Source organism: Penicillium bovifimosum (genome assembly GCF_028826915.1).
Source record: "Penicillium bovifimosum strain IBT 22155 chromosome Unknown utg000002l_segment0_segment0, whole genome shotgun sequence".
Lineage (NCBI taxonomy): Eukaryota > Fungi > Ascomycota > Eurotiomycetes > Eurotiales > Aspergillaceae > Penicillium > Penicillium bovifimosum.
In genome coordinates, this window is record NW_026622711.1 from 3,920,420 (window position 1) to 3,942,230 (window position 21,811).

Sequence of the window (21,811 nt, forward strand, 5' to 3'; positions counted from 1 at the left end):
TTTATGGATGTGTACAATAGTGACACCTGTCACCCTTCGAACCCGCTGTATTCTTACTTGCGATGGCGGAGATCGAAACATTTCTCTAACCGCAGATTGTTCTTCCTGTGTATACCTATTTTCAGGCAGGGGATACCTACCTGAAGTCGTAGGTTCCATATGTTGTCGGTCAATTCCAACGGTAGTTGACAGTAGAGAAGGGTTCAAATTAGAAGCCCAGGGATCATTGTATTCATCATTGCGAGATATTGAACGTAAATCATCCTCCGTTATTCCCGCATAATCACATTGATACGTCAGGTATCACATGGATGTTTAACCGGGTAGGTCACGAGGTGCTCAAAAACCTAGCTTCGTAGGTATGTTCAGAGCAAACGCCTCCATTGCTTGTCCGCGCCACTGATAAAGGCCGTTGAACACGTCAACCCCCAATCAAGCCATACCCTGAATAACCTGCTCCTTTCTCTCCTGCCAAACATTTTTACCGGAGCACGAGCAGACCATCTTATCGTTATCCCACACGCCCGCACTGCGCGCAATCACACCAACAAGGGTGTTCTCATCCTCGCGCTGGAACGGACCCTCTGCATCCTTCGCAACAACCATACTCCGACCGATAAGCTCCCAGACAGCCACAGGCCGGTCCAAAAATACACTCCCACGATGATCATTGCCAACATCCACGCTGCCAAAAATGCCCCGTGACTCCTTCGCCGGGGCGGCAGCATCACCACCAAGCACCTTCGTCTTCAAAGCCTCCCAGATACCCCCAGTAGACTCGGCGCCACGGGAGATATCTCCCGCTTCTCGAATAGTAGCGCAGTATTTGCCCGGAGCTAAGCCGTTGATAGTGAGGTCGACAAGGGTCTTGTTCGGAGAGACCTGGACCATGCGCGCAAGGCCGCGGACCTTATTTGGAACGGTTGTTGAGTGTGTTTCAAGGATGCAGACGGCGGAACCTGTTGGTTTAGAGTGTATCAGCCGGCATTGTTCATATGTGTCACATTAGGCCGGTAGGTAGAAGGCCAGGGATCTCGTACTGTCTGTAGTTCCGCTGCCGCGGAGAATGGCATCTCGGCCGGTGTTTTGGATTGCGGTGACAATAGAGCTGGGTGGTGCAGTGCCTTCAACGAAAACTAGCTGATCCTTGACGTTTGCTTCGACCTTGGTGATTCCTACCCGGTGTCAGTTTAGATCAAGTGAACCTAGGATGTTTGCTATGGTTACCCTCGAGGGTGTACAGAGAGTCGGAAATGGACTTCACGCAGCCTCCGCAGGTCATCGGGACCGAGAAGGTCGTCTAGATACAGAAAGCGCATTAGTATTGAGAGCCGGTGTGAGGCATGTCGTTCGAATAGGGCTTACCTGGAATGGTTCGATCATGGCGGGGAAGAGTGAGCTCCGACGCCGGGAGAGTGGCAGGTGTGGGGAGGAATATGTGCACAGCTAGAAAACAGTGGGATCAAGCGAATGGCTGAATTGAAGATAATACACAGTACTATTCAGAACACAGATCAGATCAAGAGATGAAGCGCTATATGGGGTATTACAAATAGAAGAGCAGCGAAATGACCAGAGCGGTCGAGGGCGCCACTATTCCGCACCGCCAATGTCCACCGCCTTTGAAGGGGGACGTCCGGCTGAGGTAACTGGGGTAAGCAACTATGCGAAGTGTACTTCTTGGTGTCAACATACGCTTCGCTTCCTCGACTAGAATAACAGCCTGAGAGCCGTTTAGTGTCCTCTCTTGATCCAATGCAGGTGCTGTTGGGGCTGCTGGTAGTATATCCCGCATGTGTTCAGTGGTGGACGGAGCTGTACAGTCCAAATCAGCGGGGCGGCATTCGGCGTTGACGAACTCGGCCCTTTTCTGATCGCCAACACGTCATTCCGAACCCTTACCTTTCCCTCTAACCACTTCCTGACAAACATGTCCGCCAAATCCAGATGGGCAAATGAAGATCCAGAAACAGAGGCAATTATCGCGCAACAAAAACGCGAAAAGGAGGAAAAGCGACGCGCTAAAGCGGAGAAGCAGCGACAACTTGAAGCAAGAAAAGCCCAAGCTCAGCAAGACGCCGACTCCCAACCCCCCAATGGCGAGCCAGGGCCCCCTAAAAAGCGACGAAGGCTCTCAAATGATCCCGATGCTGCTTCAGACCATGCGGCGGTAGCGAAGATTGAGCAAGAACAGAGGCAACAGCCGACGTTGTTGCGCTTTCCGGTTGGAGAATGGGGGCCTTGCAGGCATGTGGATAACTTTGAAAAGCTTAACCACATCGAAGAAGGCTCATATGGATGGGTTTCGCGGGCGAAAGATATTTCAACAGGGGAGATTGTGGCATTGAAGAAGCTCAAGCTAGAGAACTCGCCGGACGGGTTCCCGGTCACTGGGCTACGGGAAATCCAAACACTTATGGAGGCGCGTCATCAAAACGTTGTCTACCTGCGCGAAGTGGTGATGGGCAACAAAATGGACGAGTGAGTCTTTGGTGAAGTATATACATCGCGCTATAAGCTAATTAATTGGCCCTAACAGTGTATTCCTCGTGATGGATTTCCACGAACACGATCTTAAAGCTCTACTCGACGAGATGCGCGAACCCTTCCTTCCTTCTGAGATCAAAACCGTCCTGCTGCAGGTGGTAGGAGGGCTCGAATTCCTACACTCACAATGGATTATACACCGCGATCTGAAAACCTCCAACTTGTTGATGAACAACCGAGGCGAAATCAAGATCGCCGACTTTGGCATGGCCCGGTATTACGGCGACCCACCGCCCAAGATGACGCAGCTCGTTGTGACACTCTGGTACCGCTCGCCGGAGCTTCTCCTCGGCGCCGACAAATACGGCACAGAGATCGATATGTGGAGCATTGGATGTGTTTTCGGTGAACTGCTCACTAAAGAGCCTCTCCTGCAGGGCAAGAATGAGGTGGACCAAGTTTCCAAAATCTTTGCCTTAACTGGGCCGCCGAATTCCCAGACCTGGCCAGGCTTCCGCTTGCTACCCAATGCCAAATCCCTGCGCCTGCCACCGACATCGACAATTTCTTCAGCCGGCAATCCGCCCCTGTTGCCTCGCTCCCGATTCCCTTACCTTACTAATGCAGGTTTGAGCCTCATGTCAGCATTGCTGGCGTTGAATCCGGCCTCACGTCCGACGGCAAGACAATGCCTCGATCACCAATACTTCAAAGAAGATCCTCGTCCTAAACCGCGAGAGATGTTCCCTACGTTCCCATCCAAGGCGGGCATGGAGAAACGCAGACGCCACCAGACGCCTGAGGCGCCTAAACGAGGGCAAGAAGCACCCGAGCTGGACTTTGCGGGTGTCTTTGGTGGTGCTCCAGGTGGAGATACTGGGGAAGTAGGGGCTGGATTTAGTCTTCGACTAGGATAGCTCTTTTCTTTTTGAATATTCGACACATTTCCAGCACATAATAACAAAGAATGTTCCCTTATACTTCGTCAGTTTGTCTGGGTGGATCCAATCCACTTCGGAGATATCGTCGTGTCATGTCTTAGCCTTTTTTTTTCCTGAGCATCCAGATGGTCAGCCTTGGCCTTAGCCTTGTTTATGATTATTTAGCGCGATCAAGCAGAATTCCAATACGAACGATCAGGGCTAAAATAGGAATTGCCCCCAAACTTGATAGATGATAAAAGGAACCGGCGATTAATTTAATCCGCGCAAGGAGTTGTTCGTCTGGGCGGATCGGGCCTCTGATCTCCCCGAGCTTCGTTTTCTTCTCTTTCCTAACTTCAGTTACATATTGACTTATCGTGACTGCCACCCTCTTGATTCTTTGGATTTTCTCTTCTTTTATATTTCTAATCTTATTAATTCACCACTGCCATGGCAGAAAAAAACCCCGTCTCATTTGACGAAATCATCCAAGCTGGTAATTGCTGACTGCAACCCACGTACATGCGAAATACTGACCAGCATTCTCTAAAGACCGCGAGAAGAAGCAAAAAGAGGAGCTCGCAAACCAACTACTGCTAGGAAAGAACCGCACAACGAATGCGCCAGGCTCGGGTTCTCGCGCCAACAAGAAAGCTCAACACAAAACACAAGATGCGAAGCCTGGAAGCTTAGCAAGCAGAATCGGAGTGACGAAGGTACGAACACCCCTAATATACGACAACGGACAGTGAATGCAAATCCCCAAGGACCACATTCTGACAACCTCTTGCGGCGTCTTTTAGCGTACTGCCTCCCCGACCGGACAACCAAATAAGAACAAGTCAGCGCCCATCACGAACCACACCCGACCACGTAACCACTACGGCAGGAAAGATCGCATCAATTCGGATCAGGTCCAAGCAGCTTTCACGGCTGAGAATGTCGCGCCAAGCGCTCCAGGAGGCGACATTCTCCGTATAGTCGGTGGCAGCAACAGCGACTTGAGCATCAAAGGCGCGTCGGGGCCATTCATTGTTGTGGGGAGGAATTTTGCGCCTGGAACAACAGCCGCGGATATCCAGTCGGCTCTCGAACCTATAACAGGACCAATGCTCAGCTGTCGGATAACGGCAAATTATCCGAGCGTTGTTGCGGAATTTGCATATGGAGAGAGGTCAGCCGCGGAGCTGGTGGTTGCCAATTTCCACAACCAGAGGGTAAATACCGTTTTTGTCGGAAACCATTACAAGATTGATGCTGACATATGCTCTCCATTCCCTAGGCTGATGGGAGACTCCTGACCATGACCCTTAAGACGAACCAGTACACACCTCCTTCCACCCCGTTCGATCCTTTCAGTGCACTCCGCGCACAAGCCGATCAAGAACGGATTCGGGCACGCGGTGGTCTAGGCCTCAGGAATGACTTGCTAGGCCAGACACAGGGAAATTCCCAGCCTGGCCTGTACAGCGATGCAATGACGGTCGATGCGCCGGCGCGGAACACCCAGAAGTACCGACGGAAATGGAATCGGTGAATCCACGATGTTTGAGCATGAGGTTTTAGGTTAGCTAGCGTTCTTGGCGCAAGGAGTACTTACTATGCGGAATGGTCGTGATGATTATATGTTTTGCTTCCTGCACTTCATGAAATGTACAATACGGTTACACCAGGTTATGCACATTCTTCAACATACAGTTCGCAGCACCCTTTCTTCGAGAGATCACGACGGGACTAGAGAAAATGGGGCGGCATGGTAATGGGCTCTCACTTCACAACGTACGACAATCCCGCCTTGCTGTTAATGTTCCCATATCTCGCATGACGTTGGTCACAGTCCCTCCCCTTCATCGTGTGGTATGTACGTCCCTGCTGGTCAACTACATGGATAGAAACGAACGCTAAGTCAATACACATAGCCGGGTATGTAGGTATGCCTCCAGTCGTCCATATATATCTCAATTTCGCCCGCGCGGATATAGGGATATAAGGGTCTCATCTAACGAGTGTGTTCAAGAAGCCTCCGCATACTCCGCATACTCCAAAACCCAGACAAGTGGAGCCTGCCACTTCACCCCATGCCTTCAGAGTGCGTGAGATGGGGCTGACACCAACACTGCTCAAGACAAACCCGAAAGGACCCAGCAGGAAGAGAATAACGGCGTTAGATCCAGGCGATAAACGGAGTCTAACATCAGACATCGTTCTATAGGATATTGGACGTCCGGCACAGGCAATACATGTTTCGTACCAGTACCTATGTGGGAGCACAGCATTCCATGGGCCTGCGCCAGAGCACCCGGCGAGGTCTCCTCACATTATTTGGGGGAGGAGTCACTAACGGAGCCTAGTGAGGAACCCATGGTGCGTACGATGCGCCAGTATCTTCGAGACATTCCAGGTGAAGGGTGTGTTCGTCTGAACTAAGGCGGCTAGGATTCCAAAGCGATATGACTATCTGTGTGGTCTGTCAGCATTCACTATGAACCCCTTTCGTCTCAAAACTGGCGAGTTCTCATACATCATGCTGGGCAACATGGCGGCTCTTTGGCAAGCTCGTGTAGAGGTAACACTGCGCCGGCTTGTGATTGTCCATCTACGCAGTTATCAACGTCAGTGTCATACTCGCAGGGCTTTGCATATACGTCGGGCTTCAATTTTGCAGATTCTTGCAGAGCAAGAAAGCAATCAATTTGCCCAGTATGGATCAGACCAGAAATGGGAGAACATATGAGCGTGGTGGTATTAGTATTAAGAACATTTTCACTAGCCAAAGCAAGCGTAGCCGTCAGCTTCAGCCAAAGGCTCAAGCTCACTAGTGTCAAAGGAGGTAACCAAGCAAAGGAATCGTTCTAATTAGTGAGAGTCTGGACGTTAGGTACCTATGGAACGAGGGCAAATCGGGTGCTTCAGAATCAACAAAGACGAAGAGTAGGAATCTGCTATAGATAGATTTCTTGGAATGGACTTTCCATGAACTCAACTCCGCCGATTGTCTTCGTTTACGGTTCATTGTGAGAACGTGTGGAATAGAGATTGGAAGGAGAGCTACCCACAACCTTGAACATGATGTTAGTTCGCTTCCGAGATATCTATAGTTGCGGATTCGTGTTCTGAAAGTTCGATGGACCATGGTTTCATGGATACCCACCCACGGGAGGAGGATGTGAGCCGCACGTTTAATCTAACCGACATTTCTATTGTGCCTGGCCTACCTTGGTGACCTCGGGGTGGCTGATCATGGCGCGAGGTACGGGTACGGGCTTTGTTTGATCAATGGATATAGTTCTTTCACTGGTTTGTGGACGGTTGAAACCTAGGTTGGTGTATTTCCATGACTTCCCTTCCATTGTTTCCTTCCATATGAACGTACAAAGATTCCATACTACCTAGTAGCTGGTCTCAATATTCGCGGTGAAATACATCATAGTTCGTACATCATCTATATTGGGTTGTCCATAAAGGCCGATGAAACACCGAATTCAGAAAGAATGTATGAGCTGAAATACTGCGCGAAATCGAGATAGCAAGCGACGGGTGGGATAAGTTCGATGTAAGGAAAGCAGAGATGCCATGCAGGGATATCACAACCATGGAAACATATCAAAACGAAATGGTGAAATGCGAATGAGGTATCAGGGTCGTATATCATGATAAACGGGTCAAATACATGCAAACAAGGAGCGTAATGGCTAAGAGCACAGGTGTAGATCATGCGAAGCTGAAATAATCAACAACTGGTAGGTAAGGTCAAACATTCGGCGTCTCATGGACCTCGAACGCGGGCGCACTGTTACCGTTAGGGCCAGGGCCGCGGCGGGGAAGCCAAGCAGCGTGAAGCGGGACAATCAAGCTCGGGTTGACATATTTCTTAAACCGCAACTCGAGCTCGTGTCCAGCAATCCGGATTGGGAGGCTATCACGGTCTAGCCCTGATGGTGGTGAGAAGGTCGATGAAGATGACGGGGAGACGTCCCCACCACCCGGCTGGTCTCTGTTGATACTCTTCAGGGCGATGAATTTCATCAAAGGCTCGTATGTACGTCCAAACCAGTATGAGAACCAAACGGTGAAGCCGAGAAGCGGTACCAGGAGCAATGACCGGGTGATCGCTCGGCGCAGAGCCAGCACACCGATCATGGCCAGCTGGTGAACAACCAGTCCGACGAATACGCGGTTGCATATCATTGGCCATGCACGGCCGGTCGAATGTTGCTGATGGTCCATGGCGTAGAGTAGTTGATACTTGTAGATGAATTTGCCGATGGTGAAGTAGATTAGGCCGAATAGACAGATCAGCCATGAACTCGGGAACACACTGTATACCACGCAAATGACCAATATCAGGATAGTCTGCGGGATGGAGAAGCCGTAGCTGAACTTGGGAGGGGTGGAAAGCTCCGCATATTCGCGTGGTGTGCGGGCCGACAGAAACTGGAAAGGGTATAGTGCGACACTTCCGAACTCAAGGAGTCGGAAGGGGAAAAGGCCTAAGCCCTGAAGAATCAAGAGGTTGATGTAGAACGGAGCCAGCCCTTCGAGGGACTTTGCCAGTGCAAAGGCAATTGTGGTAGAATCTTTGAAAGCATCCCGAAGATTCTCCCAGAATCCATAGAAACCACTAGCTGTTCCAAACACGGTGAATAGAAGGAATAGATTGAAGAACGAGAAGAAGAAGTTCTTGGAGATGATGGAGAGCTCCACATCGCCGCGAGACACCATTCCCTGGTTGTTCGAGAGCCCTGTGAAAAAGATTAGCGGGATGACCATCTACCCAAAGGAAAATTTCTTAACGCGCAACTTACATTCATATACATAAGGAACAGCCACCGTCAACAGCGAGAATGCGAGGGTCGGCAGACCCGTCTGAACCAAGGATTTCAAAATCGGGTGCTCTTGGAGGAACTCGGCCAGCTGAGGAACAATCTTATGAAGGGTCTCTAGCTCCAGCAACGAGGCGATGGGAAGCAAGAGCACCGACCAAAACACAGTGAGGAACCCGATGACAACCGTGATAGACCACGACTGGAACATTCGTCGGGAACGAGACAAGTAGGTATTTTTCCAGATAACATCCGCCGGGGCGGGTGCAAGACGCGCGAACATCTGCATTGGGTGCGGATCAAGAATCGCTTGAACGAGCATTTGCGATGAAGCAATTGACTCCATAGTCACAAAAGCAATCTCGGTGGCAGGATAGTCTTTCTGCCGCGCAGTCTGAATATATTCATCGATTTTCCGCAGCCTTTCCTCGTAGTAATCGATTGCATCAATCATTCGGTACCGAAGCTTGAAAGGGCCGTACCAAATACGAACACGCGGTCTCTCATTCGAGTAGCCAGAGACATGCTCGTTCTCACTCCGAGCTAGCAGCCCTGTTTGTTCGTCATCCTCGTCTCGCGCTTGCTGGTTCGTCAGTGGTAGCGTATTTCCATCGTTCGTTGGCCGCTTGTATCCCAAATGTCTTGTCCATGCTCTTTCAAGCTCCCGGGTGACTTTCATTCTCTCGTCAATCAATCCATCCAGCTCGCGCCACTTTCGGCATATCGTGATACTTTCAACCTTGCCAACTCGTAAACCTTCGATGAAATCTTTGATCTTATCCTCGGTTCCCAAGTCATGTGGGATGCCAGACAATCGAATAGTGCGATCAGTAGTGCTGGTCTGGTTCCCGAGATAGGTTTGCCGAACACGAATGATAGTGTTTGTCTCTTGAAGAAGCATATAGATAGCCAAGCCACTGAAGACATACGCGAACAAAACATATATCCACAAATAAGTAGGATTGGTTATCGGCTGTTCTTTGTCGACTTCACCAACAATTGTCTTATCGTCTGGCAGGTTGTCCCAGCCAGGAACTCCATATCGGCCAGTGTACTTGTAGTGCAACGGGAGAATAATGGCGACCGCGAAAATAAAGACCGCCAAGAGGAATCGGATCGCAAACTTGAAGAAAGATAGGAACTGTCCGGAAAACAAGTCAGCAACGGCACGTTGTCTAATAGAAGACCCGAGGAATCCGAACATACCACATATGCATCCAAGCCTGCTGACTGCAGCACTTCCTCCTCCGTAATTCGATGCAGCACAGGTATCCAACCGAAAAGTGTGTTCGGAAGCTCAGGGAGCCGAGAAGCGGCGTTTCGTTGCCGTCGTCGCGCGGCATACAACTCGGTCCATTTGGGTCGCAAGATCTAGAAGGAATACAGTCAGCCAACGAGGAGCGGATGAGAAACAGGTAGTCACATACACAGAATGTCAGAAAGGCACATAGGCCGAGCGCAGAGCTGATAACGAACTGCGTGTATAGATCGCGCTGTTCTTTCAACTGATCCTCCCACCGCCTCTCACCTCCGCCATCAGACATATCGGCGAGCACGGTCAACACGGCTGATGCCGCTGATGCCGTCAGAGACATGATTGTCTGGTACGAGGGGTCTTCTCACTCCGAGTTCCGAGGTCACTTCGATGAGCGAGGGACTAGTTCGTCAAGAGCATGCGGCAAGATTGCGGTGATCACCACAACAACTGACGTCAGCGAGATGGGATGGTTAACGGCTGAAGATGACTGGTTTGCTGGTCGTAGGAGGATTATTGTTGCAGATCTCCAGCTTGAGTCTGAATTTCGAGATTGTACTGCGAACAATCGGTGAGTTTCCCCTTTGTTTTCTGCGTTTCTCAAACCTTCAATGACGACTCCGAGCTGGCGCCATGCATGTGGATGAGTCAGCATTTTATGCACATAACCTTATCACATGATCCAAAACTTCTGCCAGATCTCTGGGGCACTAAACCTAATCGGATTGCTTCCTGATCTACTCCATAGGTACTCTAATTGATGAACATGTTGATGCCCGCACAGCAACTTCGCCCTATTAGTCGAACTATGTTCTGCTTTTGCCAAGTGTTGTCTTGGCCCAGCAATGGTCCAATGGAGTGAATGGACACGAAACAACGAGCCTTCAGAGAGAGAGCTCGGTCAACAACACAATCATCACCGACCACCGTCCATGTCCATACTCCACATCGTCCGTGTCAATCGTTTGGAAGTCTTGAATATCCTCAGTGCAATGTTCATTTATTTGCCAATCAGATATATGAAACTGTGAAACACTATTTAGGCTCAGCCGATGATGAAACGCTGACAAGACAAAACTCATGACGCAATGTATTAGATTTGGTAGGTGGCATGCGTTGTATTCCAAGGATGATCATATTAACGGTGTGTCCAATGCCGAAAATAAGAAACGTAATGAGAAGAAAAGAGAAGTCTAAGAATGCTTCGACGCATCATAATAAAGATCAAGCAGACATGCGGCGGACCAAGATTGGGTGGGTGACTAAACTCTTTGTTAATAACATGTCGCAAGCGAGATACGTATTGGGGGAAAGAAACTCACCGAATCATTACAATGCTCTCCGGCCTTGTTAGTCAACTCCGTCAGACCCTTCCAGGGGCTCTCACGCAATGCCTTCTTGCAACCATCAAGTCGTCGGGTGACTTGCTGGAAGCACTCGGTCCGTTCTTCGGGTGTGTTTCGGCGCAGGAGATCGAAGTGCAACAGGGCACGAAGATAATAGCCACGCTGCCAGACCCACTCAGGTCCCTGGTGGTAGTTGCGGCCCTTGGCAGTCGCGAAGTCGTCAGAATCGTCAGAGTTGATGTAGTTGGGACGGTAGTTGAGATCAGATGGGTCCAGGGTGGCCATGCCCACAGGACCCACGATAGCCGAATCGGCGATCGAGAGAGCAACAAGCGCCTTTTTGGGCGTGAACAGTTCTGGAGCCACTGTCATTGCGATGGGGAAGTTGGAACGGAGCTGGTAGTCTTCGTAGGGCTTGCCGGATTTGTACAAGTCCTTGTAGATGCCTCGACGGTTGACAATCTTCGAGTCCACCTCGTATTGACTATCTTCGCTGGGATCGAGGGGAACATAGTAGCATCGCTCAAAGTTCTCCTTGATCTTGCGCGCCCATTCGGCGAATGCAATCTTCTTGCCATCGCCGATGTCAACTCCTTCATGGGGGTAGGTCTTGGACTCGTAGAGGCTGGCAACCCAAGTCAGAGCGCTGTACAAAAGACCGGTAATCTCGATAGCGGCCCCATCACGAGGCGTTCCAGGGACTCCCTTGTTTCCAGCCTTGCCACTTTCTCCCATCTTGTCTTGCCAGGTACCACAGTTATCCTGATTGCCACCGAAGATCAGACCCGTGTTCCAGTCAACGTTTACATCGATCTGGAAGCCTTGGGGCTTCATCTGGCAGTCAAGGTCTGGGCCGGCGTTGTACTCTCTGAAAGACATACCAGAGGCGTGGCGTTGAAAGACCTCTTGGATGCACTCGAGAAGCGTCGGAGATTGAGAGTAAGCCCGAGGGTCGTCGAAGGAGAACCACGTGTCGTCATATGGTAAGAATCGCCTTGGAACCTTCTCTTGCAGAATGTCGATGCCATTGGGTGCCATTTCAACGAAATCTTGAATAGCCTGCAAGAAGAACCACACAGAGTCCCGAGAGTTGTATCGGGGCAATTTGCCGCTGCTCAGAAGATTGGGAATCATGCCGTGCTTGAGCACACTCGCAAATGCAATGATATGCTCCTTGGCATCATCGAATCGCTGAGTGCAAAGAAACAAGCCACGAATAGAGATGAATATATCTCTACCCCAGCATCTAGTCCAATCCACTGCAAAATGAGGCAGTCCTGCTGCAAGGCTGGGAACCATCTTGGTGGGCCACAAGGATGCGGATTTGACGTAACCAGTTTGTTGAACACTGACCATAGCCAACTGGTGAACGAACTCCTGGCCATGTAACACATTGTCTCCAAGCAGGTAAATGCCTCGCTTCCACGCAGCATTGTATGCAAGCTGCACGATAATGGCGAAATATCGTGGGAAAAGGAAATGAGGCAGGTCGCGAATAGCGTCAAACTTCTCGCGAAGCCATGCGACAGGCTTCTTCAAAGCAACATACTCTTCCTGGGAGGATGCCTTGTCCAAGCGATTGATAATGTATTCTAGAGCCCACTGACCCTCTCGCAAATGATCGCAGAGCGGGTGGCCCAGTTGGTTGTACTTGATGACATTCTCAAGAACACTCCACCAGCCCTGAAGTCCCGCATAAACCAAAGAGCCATGCTTCGGGACGCTGTACACACCGTCTTGACCATCGCTTGAGTCTTTCTCCTCCGCCTCGCAGCGGTACAGCACAAAGTTCAGATCAACCAAGCTGAGATCAGAGAATGCGTCGTCCGCACCCTTGGCGAGGTTGTTCTCGAACCCATCAGCATGGTCAGCTCCGGGAATCCACGTCTCGAAGAGAGCGATAGAGCCAGGAACAAGCGTATCCAGTACTGAGATAATGACCTCTTTGTCAGTTTGTTCGATCTTGGTGCCTTCAATGTCACGTGTGTGACTGGGAAGGCCCCTCAAGTACTTGTCATCAGCGAGCACCTTCTCTTTTGTTTCATCGCTGGCATCAACCTCGAGCTGCCACGACCCAATATGCTTGGCATTGGTTCCTGCGATATGAGTGGGAGCTAGAATTGCACCACTCTCATTGCCGGGGAATGCGGTGTGTGCAATCAAGAAGATACCTCTTCTGGTCTTGGGGTGGACTCTGTGAACAGTGATATATTCGCCGTCGTGGTGGATGTGCGTTTCATCATACCCTTCCACGCCCATAATGGTGTGGAGTTGATTGAGAAGCTTTTTGACACCCCCAATCCCACCCTCTCCAGCTCCAACGGCCAAGCTTTCGGAATCTGAAGACTGCGAGGTGTATTGTCGGGTCTCATGGACGAGTTCAATGAGTTTGGGATACACTTCATCGTAGCCCATCACACTTCCAGTGGCGGAGGCACACATTGCCACAAGGGCAGCATTGGGAAGCGTGTCCCTAGCATCGCGCTTCTGCGCAGGGGTCTCGTTGTCATGGGTGCAATCCATAAACAGGGCGGGAACGGGGCAGGGCCGAATGTGGGTGATTTGTTCATTGCTCTCACCGGAACGAGCGGATGAAATGGCATGACTACTGCCAGAAGAAGGTAGATTCATCTCGAAGCTGCCGATTGGCTGACCCCCGTGCCGGTGAACGAGGCGACTGAGCTCCTGTATACTCCAAGCTTGCATAGCTTCACGAATAAGAGCGTTGATACCCAGACGCTTGACAAAGATGGAATCGGCTTCTTCTGAACCTGTAAAGAGCTCCGCAAAGACGGTCAGATCAGGCCGAACTTTTCGAGCCTCATCCAGCAAGTATTCTGCAACCACCAGCGGCGTCGAATGGCAATTATCAATTCGGAATCCTCCAAAGTACTTTGCCATGAGGCGGGTGTACCGTGTCATGAACTCCCAAAGGAAAGGACTATCGTCGGGCGAGGATCCGTATCGGAGCTTCACGCAATCACCCCATACGATAACTTCGCGGCGCAGATAGGCTCGAGAATCAGGCCCAGCGTTATCTTTCATCGCATCGGCATTCCAGATCCAACCGTTATTAACCAAGGCCAGAGATTTGGGGTCATGGTTTTTTGTGACTTCGTTGAGAGGAAGGCGGGTGAAATAGGTTTCGATCAAAGGGCTCTCTTTGGTGACAGGCCCCATCTTTGGGCCGTGATCGTCGATCCTAAGATACTTGATGCGATTGAACAACTGGTCCATGATTGTATCAACATCCGCATCGTACTCCTTATAAAACGACAAGTTGGCCTCATCGAGAAGCTTGGAAAGGGTGTCTTCAACCTCGGCGAGGTTGGTCTGCCCCTCACTGTAATCACCAAATAGCACGGTCAAAGCAACGGCTCCGAAATTTGGGTCGACGGCACGGCCAAACCGTCCAGAAATCTGCTTCACGGATGGTATGCCAAGTTCCCGGAGAACATTGGCTTGTTGTTTGAGCGACCAGCTCTTGAACATTTGTATATTGTGCTGGTTAATTAACCCAGGTTCGACCTTTGTGGTTTTCCAATCGCCAATAATTTCCTTGACACCACTGTTCACGTCAAGCACGTAAAATTCCCAAAGACGAATTCCATCAATGACCTGCTGGCGCGCCGCATTCATGACTGTCACGAGATCTTCCTCGTTCTTGAACTCAGTCGGAAGACCTAGTTCCTCCAGGTCATTGCTGAATTTCAAAAGCGCTGAATCCAACTCGAGTGCTGCCTCCAGCCAAGGTGCAGTCTTCACGCTGTATCCAGATTCGGGATGCTCCTCCAGCCATTTGCTATTATTAGCTGTGTGGTTCCAGACCACATCAGTCAATGTCAAAAGACCGTAAGATTTCTCCATCTTGTCAACCAATGCAGCGATATCGTCCTCTCCATTAGGGAAGAACGTGTTGTCGAAAGTCAATTGATCGAAAATACTATACGGAGAGTTCGATGAGCCACGCTGCATGAGCGGTGTAAAGTGGACCATATTATAGTTCCGCTGGCTGATTCCACGAAGGTGCTTGTCCCAGTCCGTGGGATATTGACCCATGAATTTCGAGATCATTGAGAATATAGATAGCGCATTGAGCGGCAAGTCTTTTCCCTGAAGAGTGACCTTGGGGGATACATCGATGTAGTGAACAGGCGTCCGAGTCGGCTTCGGGGTAGAGACATCCTCAACTGAGAACTCCGGCAGCGGAGTAAATGTTGTGTAGAAGGCGAATGCACCCGCCAAAGTGACGGGGATATCGATCTGGATATTCTCATTGAAATTGGGTTGCAATCTGTTTCTGTTCAGCAACTGCCCGCATTCAATTCACACAGCACACGAGAATGCAGTAGAGTACATACTTGAACTCTCGGAATGAGTAGCGCTCGAAGGGCTTTCCCTCCTCGGGGATGTTCACCCAAAGACTACCCTGTCGGCAGATGGAGCTCGTCCCTTCGATGATGAAGCGAAGCACGTATCCAGATTTCGGCGGAGCGGGCAGGTATATATAGCCCCCAGGCACCCCGGGAGATCCATCATCCTTCAGCGGAAGCAAGTAGACCTGACGTGAAGAGCTCATTGCAACGGATTGACAAATGAGATGAATCCGGGTCTTGAAACCAGCGGATCGTGAGAGTACAGGAGAATCTCGACCGATTCACCTTACTTCCACTGTTCTAGTGAGAAGAACGAAGACTTGGTACTTTCAGAGACAGGTATGAGCGAGAGGAAAAAGAAGAATTGAAAAGCAGGGAAGGAAAAGTCGGGCACAGAAGGACTTAGCGTTCCCCTCATGTGTTCCTGGTGAGGGCCCAGACCTCGTGGGGGATGACATCATGCATTATTCCTTGGCTGGCTAGTCTTAGCGCGGCTGGGCAGACTAGAGCTAGAAGACTTCAAGAGTCGCAAAAGTCTGCAGATATTACGAAGAAATTGAGTACTTCGAAAGTTGATCAGATAAAATATTTGTCTAGAATAAATCCACGCGCAGTCCGTAAATACAAGTCATGAAAGTCTATATGCGCAATGTCCGATACCCAATCCTAGCCCTAATCATAATCGTGCAGCAGTGATCCGAGCGCCTTCATTCCCAGCCTTGGAATTCGGAGATGCAGGTGTGGGTGAGGCCTGAGGTGGCCTGCGAGGAAACCAAAATAACTTTGATAAGTAACACAAACAAGAAGCAAATAAGGCCAGAAGGGATTTATTACCGCTCAATGTAAGAGGGAATATCCTCAACTTTCATACTACCCTCCAAAATACCTGCGCAACGTTAGCTTTCTTCCCAGGGTCACATTGCAAAGGGGAATAGGAACTTACGGAAAACAGCAGTGAACAGAGGGAAGTCCTCCTCCATGCCTTGTTTCTTGAGGAAACTGTTGACTTCCACAGCAGTGGAAGTACCTTGCAACTTCTGCCCGTTCAGCTCGGTTCTTTCGACCTCCTCGATGGGCATATTGCGCTCAACGCTCAGCTTGGCACACCGGAAGTTGCGACCGCTGCTGGAACTGGTAATCAAATCTGCCACACCAGCACTCTCATCAGTGAAGGTGCGATTGTCAATTGAAGCGCTGAAGAAAGTATCACCGAACTTGACCATCTCCATCAGGCCAACTCGCATAATGGCGGACTTGGCATTGTCACCCCACCCCATGCCGACAACCCAGCCAGCGGCCAGAGCAACGATGTTCTTCAGAGCACCACTGATGGAGACACCGGCGACATCATTGACAACGCGGACGTGGAAGTAGGGGCGGTGGAACAGCGACTTCAGCACGAAGTGGTCGATAGGAGGGTAGGACGTGGGTAGGGCCTGCAGCTTAACCTCCGAGATTTGACCCGAGGTATCTTTGTGCTGGAATTCCACCAAATCTGTTGTGGAGGTGGACCGGGAGGGAGCCTGGGAGTCAAGGTGTGGGGGATCGTAAGCGATGCTGGTCTCGGACCACTTCTCCTGGGCAACCTCATTGGCGATGTTGGCACCGGACAGGGCACCACAGTAAATGCCGAGAATTCTGCCAATGGTCTCGGAGAAGAGGTGGATACCGGTGCTGTTGACATCGACACCCTTGATGCAAGAGATACCACGTGCGTAGGGCAGGATCTTGCCCTTGATCTGTTCGCAGGTCTTGATGATGAACTGATGAGGCAGGTTGAAGATGAGAATTGTGCTGTCCTTGACTGCATCCTCCAGAGACGGGTTGGCGTGCAAGTTGACCGGCAATTGAATTCCTGGAAGGTACTTGACATTCTCATGGACAGTGTTAATCACCTCAGTCAACTTCTGAGGGCCAGCGTTTGAGGGATTGTAGTTTTTCGAAGTCTTCGGAATTTCAACAGTCTCCTCAAATACCCACATCTCTACCTTCTCTTCGAAAAGACCGGGGTTGCTGGCAGCATTTTCGGCGGCGATCTTAGCGATGGCACAGCCCCTATAGAAGCGACGGTTAGCATCAACTGACAGATCCTCTTGCGAGCTGATTAACATACCAGTTGCCGGAGCCAATGACCGTGATCTTGTGCTTTTGCTGGGAAGGAGTGGTAGAACCCATGATGTGTGTAGAAGAAACGAATGATCTGCGGGAAAGAAGTCCGGAGAAGGTTGGTTTAAAAGGTCGAGAGATCGATGTGAGCTGAGGGGTGGAAATAGTAAAGGATCGGGAGTGCGACCGGGTGGATAATGACCGAGGTAGAGATGCCGTGTTACAGCGAGGAACGCAAATCCGACGTAGGATGAGGTGAATACCCATAAAAGTTCTCGTGCTGGTGCCCCAATGTTTTTAATGGATCGGCCTCCGAAGCCCCTAGAAATGTACGTCTGATGTCACCGAAAAGAACTTTTGACCTTAGGTGGATCTTGTGAATTTGGAGAGGCAAGTGGTGCAGCATAAGATAACGTCACAGCTGGAGTTTGCTTTTCTGTGTATTTCCCTCACTGAGGCAAATTGGAGAAAGCCAACGAGAAAGCCAAACAGCGTTGAGTTCCTGGCGCAAAGGGTGGGGATAGTGGGTTCGGGCGGTGAGCGAATTGGGAACATCGGGCTTTTGCTTTTCCCGGCGCAATTTCGTCTTCTGCTGTTGCCCACTGTAGATCTCACATGCAAACATGGTAAGCTGCATTATTACGCAGTGCTTATCTTGTCCCACTTTCAGCCGGTTAATTTTCGTTTTCTCACAGGCTCCTATCCGCAAGTCAAAAATGGCGAAAACTGCCTCGGGCAAAGGCGCCAGACCCAAACCCAGTATCTTTGGTGATGAATTCCGCACGAGCAAGAGGGACAAGCGTCAGATTAAGCATGCTGCCCTAGTCTCCAAGATCGAGAAGAACTCTCAGAAGACCCCTAAGCGACGACGACCATCAAAAAAACTCGTCGCGAACCTCGAATCTTTGGCTGATGCCCTACCGGACGCTGAAGGTTCCAACGATGCTGCTAGTCAAGTGAATGTGATCAAGCAGAAGACTCTGCAACACAAGCCAGGAGCCTTGAAGCGCCGGGAAAAGCTTGAGCGATTGGAACGCGACCGCTTCAACAAGAACATGATCGATATGTCCACTATCACCGCAGCCCCGGTTGCTGACAATGCGAAGGCCAACAACGGGTCAAATCCAACGGCCGGTCGGTGGTCTGCCTTGCGTAACTTCATCTCGCAAACGATGGAACAGCAACCTGTGTTCAAGGCGGATAAATGAGGGTGATCGGAACGCAGAAAAAAAACCTCACTCGGCCGGTGACCGGATGACCACCTAGTTGCTTGCCGGCCTTGGATGTCTGCCTTAGCCAGTCGATACTGGCACCAGCTGAAAGGGTCGAAGCAGAACGGCTCTGCTTCCAGCGGCTCAGTAAGCGCAAGGCACTGATGCGCACTACGCTTGATCACATCACGATACTCGCCACCACGGTCTATGAATGGCGAAATTCAAACTACAGCCCTCCAAGAAGGTCGTACGGTCCTCCATCTATCTGCTGTCTGGGAATTCGTCATCTAATTTACGAACGCCACTCAACATCCTTCGACAATAGGGATCAAAAATACAATACCCATGATGATGCTTGCCACAACATGCTTCTTCTGCCAGCTTACACTCTTCCCAATCGTAGTGATCACTCAATTCAGCGACCCGACTTGATGCTTTCCGCCCGTAGCCTTGAATAGCCGGAGCAAATCGCTGTCTACTACCCGACCGCCCTAGGCCTCTCTGTGTGGCGCACACAAAACACACTGACGAATGAAATGTCAACTATAGGCAGTACTTCCCTCCGGTGTCCATAGTGGCTGACTTCGAGACCGATCATGAACAGCGTTATCATCGCAAAATCTGCGAAGAAGGTTTTGATGGCCTCCAGGTTGCAACAACTAACCACCCCACAAAGCACTCATTGGGTGCTCGCTGCCTCAGTTTCGGTCATATGTGGGGCCCATCCTATTATTCCTATAGTTAAGCACGTCGAATTCGATTGAGCAGTGCTTCCGCCGTTGGGATTCTGTCTTCTTCATCGTTAATAGTAGGAACAGTTCACTTCCTTTTTATCCTTCAAGAGTTCGATGATGATCAGGTCACGTGAGAACAGGTCGTCATATGACTCCTCAGATAAGATCTCCGCCCCGGCCATTTCATTGGGGTCATGCGGGGAAAGAGCTATCCACTATCTATGACTCCCATTCTCCCATCTCACCGTAAAAATCCATCCTATCCCCCTCATAACTCCCTGCCATTACGTGGCGCCCAGTAATGCTGTGGCGGCCTCTGCATTGTCGCCGTCCGGCCGCCTTGGCCTGCCATAACGTTGTCCGGTGTCGGTTTATTCAGTCGTACCGCCAGTCAACACGCCACCTGTCTAGCTCCTCGTCCACATTCCCAACATTGTCTCAATTCAACCGATCGGAATTTACAAGTCAGCCATTTACTGGAAGCTATGAGCCTGGGGTTCCCACTCCTGGGCCACTGGGCTCGACGCCGGCCTTTGGCGCCCCGCGCATCACACCGAAAGTTTTGAAACGATATCTTGACCAATATGTCGTTGGCCAGGACCGCGCGAAGAAAGTGCTCAGTGTCGCCGTATACAATCACTATCAGCGCGTGCAAGAACTACTGCGTCGGGCGGACGAAGCGGCTGAAGCTCTCGCGAAGCGTCAGCGGAGAGAAGCACTCGAAAGTCATGCCTCAGATGGTATCTTATCTACTCAATCATTTGAATCTGTTGACCTTTGGCTGATACATCATTCGTTACAACAGACGATTTTCCAGTACCACACAAGACTGTCGGTATACCACAAACCCCCCGGTCTCGTCAAAACACCCCCTTGGAGCTACCGAATCTTGCCGATACATCACCATTGGAGCTTGAGAAGTCCAACATTCTGTTATTAGGCCCATCTGGGGTAGGGAAAACGCTTATGGCCAAAACTCTTGCTAGGGTTCTGTCTGTGCCTTTCAGTATCTCCGACTGCACCGTGTTCACTCAAGCCGGGTACATTGGAGAGGACGCCGAAACATGCGTTCACCGACTTCTGGCAGCCGCAGACTACAACGTGGAGCAAGCAGAACGTGGAATTATTGTTCTTGATGAGGTAGATAAGATCGCAGCGGCGAAGGTCAGTCATGGCAAAGACGTCGGTGGTGAAGGAGTTCAGCAGGCACTACTGAAGATCATCGAAGGCACAACCGTACAAGTCCAGGCCAAACCAGAGAAGAATCCTCGCGCAGCTAGCCCTCCTAACAGTTATCCATCCAACAGCCCATTGGGTAACGGGACATTTCAACCCAACAGTCCCAATCCACCCGTGAAGGGAGAGGTGTATAATGTACGCACGGACAATATTTTGTTCGTGTTCTCCGGCGCCTTCGTTGGACTACACAAAACCATCATGGACAGAATTTCTCGTGGATCTATAGGATTTGGCCAGCCGGTCAGACCACCCTCAACCACCAGTGACTTCCCTGGTTCTGCAAATACCTCTCCCAGTCAGCCACTTCCAATTCTCCCCGGATCTGAGGAAGAAGCACTATACAAGAAGCACCTCCCCTTCTTCACCTCTGCAACGCCAGCTGGCTCTGGCGCCGAACCGACCTACTTCAACGCACTCGACTTGTTAACACCCTCAGACTTGCAAAGTTATGGCTTCATTCCAGAGCTGATAGGGAGAATCCCGGTTACCGCTGCCCTTTCGACACTATCACAGCACTTGCTTGTGCGCATCCTCACCGAGCCCCGCAACTCTCTTTTAGCCCAATACACGACCCTCTTCTCCCTTTCGGGCATTGAGCTGCGCTTCACAACCCCGGCACTTCACAAAGTAGCCGCAAATGCCTTTACAATGGGCACCGGCGCCCGTGCTCTGCGCACTGAAATGGAAACTATCCTCAGTGACGCGATGTTCGAAGCTCCCGGCTCGAGCGTAAAATACGTCCTTGTAACCAAGGCCGTGGCTGAGCGCAAGGAAAAGCCTATCTATCTAGCCCGTGGACAAGGTGGTCGCTTCCACGCTATGATCTCCGCCGAGGAAAGTCAGTGGGAGGAAAAGAACCGTGGGGACAAGCAAGGACCCGATAAGAAAACCAAACCGCAGGATGATGCGGATAGCCCCACTCCTTCGAACTTCCAGGAGTACCGGAGTCGGGCGATCGGGTAACTGTAAATATGCCTTCATCTTGACCTGTCGAGAATTTCCTATGTTTTGGCATGTCCTTCATCTCCTATGCGGGTCGGCAGTAATTAGCGTCTGGTTTATCAAAGTTCCAACTGCACTTTGTAGGTTCCAAGAAATCAATGGGTCTCTACCTAGGTGGCTTGTATCACTGATCGACTGTTTAGACTTTAGGTATTTGTAGGCACGTGACCAATTTACATCAAACTAGACTTCGATGAACCGATCGTTTCAGCTACTGAGTAAGATGTGATCCGTTTCTAGGCATCGTAGTAATGGACATAACAAATGGATGTAACAAATAATCACATTGGGGTATCATGGAGGGCA

General features: G+C 50.5%; 8 protein-coding genes across 8 annotated transcripts; 4 read left to right on the top strand and 4 right to left on the bottom strand.

The window, feature by feature from the left end:
* Positions 1-432: 432 nt before the first annotated feature.
* On the bottom strand, positions 433-1,383 carry N7515_002672 (copper chaperone CCS1; the record flags this gene model as incomplete). Its single annotated transcript, XM_056663416.1, has 4 exons — positions 433-959; positions 1,041-1,175; positions 1,228-1,300; positions 1,366-1,383. 4 exons carry the CDS (start codon positions 1,381-1,383, stop codon positions 433-435), a joined length of 753 nt encoding a protein of 250 aa, XP_056525529.1.
* A 547-nt stretch (positions 1,384-1,930) lies between these two features.
* Positions 1,931-3,404, top strand: N7515_002673 (uncharacterized protein; the record flags this gene model as incomplete). Its single annotated transcript, XM_056663417.1, has 2 exons — positions 1,931-2,481; positions 2,540-3,404. The coding sequence occupies 2 exons, from the start codon at positions 1,931-1,933 to the stop codon at positions 3,402-3,404; spliced, it is 1,416 nt and encodes a 471-aa protein (XP_056525530.1).
* Positions 3,405-3,860: 456 nt separating this feature from the next.
* N7515_002674 (uncharacterized protein) lies at positions 3,861-4,947 on the top strand (the record flags this gene model as incomplete). The annotated part of the gene is made up of 4 exons (XM_056663418.1): positions 3,861-3,906; positions 3,963-4,126; positions 4,214-4,627; positions 4,693-4,947. The coding sequence occupies 4 exons, from the start codon at positions 3,861-3,863 to the stop codon at positions 4,945-4,947; spliced, it is 879 nt and encodes a 292-aa protein (XP_056525531.1).
* Positions 4,948-7,160: 2,213 nt separating this feature from the next.
* Positions 7,161-9,828, bottom strand: N7515_002675 (putative DUF221 domain protein; the record flags this gene model as incomplete). The annotated part of the gene is made up of 4 exons (XM_056663419.1): positions 7,161-8,152; positions 8,216-9,374; positions 9,440-9,604; positions 9,661-9,828. The coding sequence occupies 4 exons, from the start codon at positions 9,826-9,828 to the stop codon at positions 7,161-7,163; spliced, it is 2,484 nt and encodes an 827-aa protein (XP_056525532.1).
* An 853-nt stretch (positions 9,829-10,681) lies between these two features.
* Positions 10,682-15,413, bottom strand: N7515_002676 (putative glycogen debranching enzyme Gdb1; the record flags this gene model as incomplete). The annotated part of the gene is made up of 3 exons (XM_056663420.1): positions 10,682-10,750; positions 10,811-15,128; positions 15,196-15,413. The coding sequence occupies 3 exons, from the start codon at positions 15,411-15,413 to the stop codon at positions 10,682-10,684; spliced, it is 4,605 nt and encodes a 1,534-aa protein (XP_056525533.1).
* Positions 15,414-15,886: 473 nt separating this feature from the next.
* On the bottom strand, positions 15,887-17,385 carry N7515_002677 (glycerol-3-phosphate dehydrogenase family protein; the record flags this gene model as incomplete). The annotated part of the gene is made up of 4 exons (XM_056663421.1): positions 15,887-15,971; positions 16,045-16,096; positions 16,154-17,265; positions 17,324-17,385. 4 exons carry the CDS (start codon positions 17,383-17,385, stop codon positions 15,887-15,889), a joined length of 1,311 nt encoding a protein of 436 aa, XP_056525534.1.
* Positions 17,386-17,939: 554 nt separating this feature from the next.
* Positions 17,940-18,524, top strand: N7515_002678 (FAM207/SLX9 family protein; the record flags this gene model as incomplete). Its single annotated transcript, XM_056663422.1, has 2 exons — positions 17,940-17,942; positions 18,012-18,524. 2 exons carry the CDS (start codon positions 17,940-17,942, stop codon positions 18,522-18,524), a joined length of 516 nt encoding a protein of 171 aa, XP_056525535.1.
* A 1,041-nt stretch (positions 18,525-19,565) lies between these two features.
* Positions 19,566-21,466, top strand: N7515_002679 (putative ATP-dependent Clp protease; the record flags this gene model as incomplete). Its single annotated transcript, XM_056663423.1, has 2 exons — positions 19,566-20,004; positions 20,070-21,466. The coding sequence occupies 2 exons, from the start codon at positions 19,566-19,568 to the stop codon at positions 21,464-21,466; spliced, it is 1,836 nt and encodes a 611-aa protein (XP_056525536.1).
* Between the last annotated feature and the right edge of the window lie 345 nt (positions 21,467-21,811).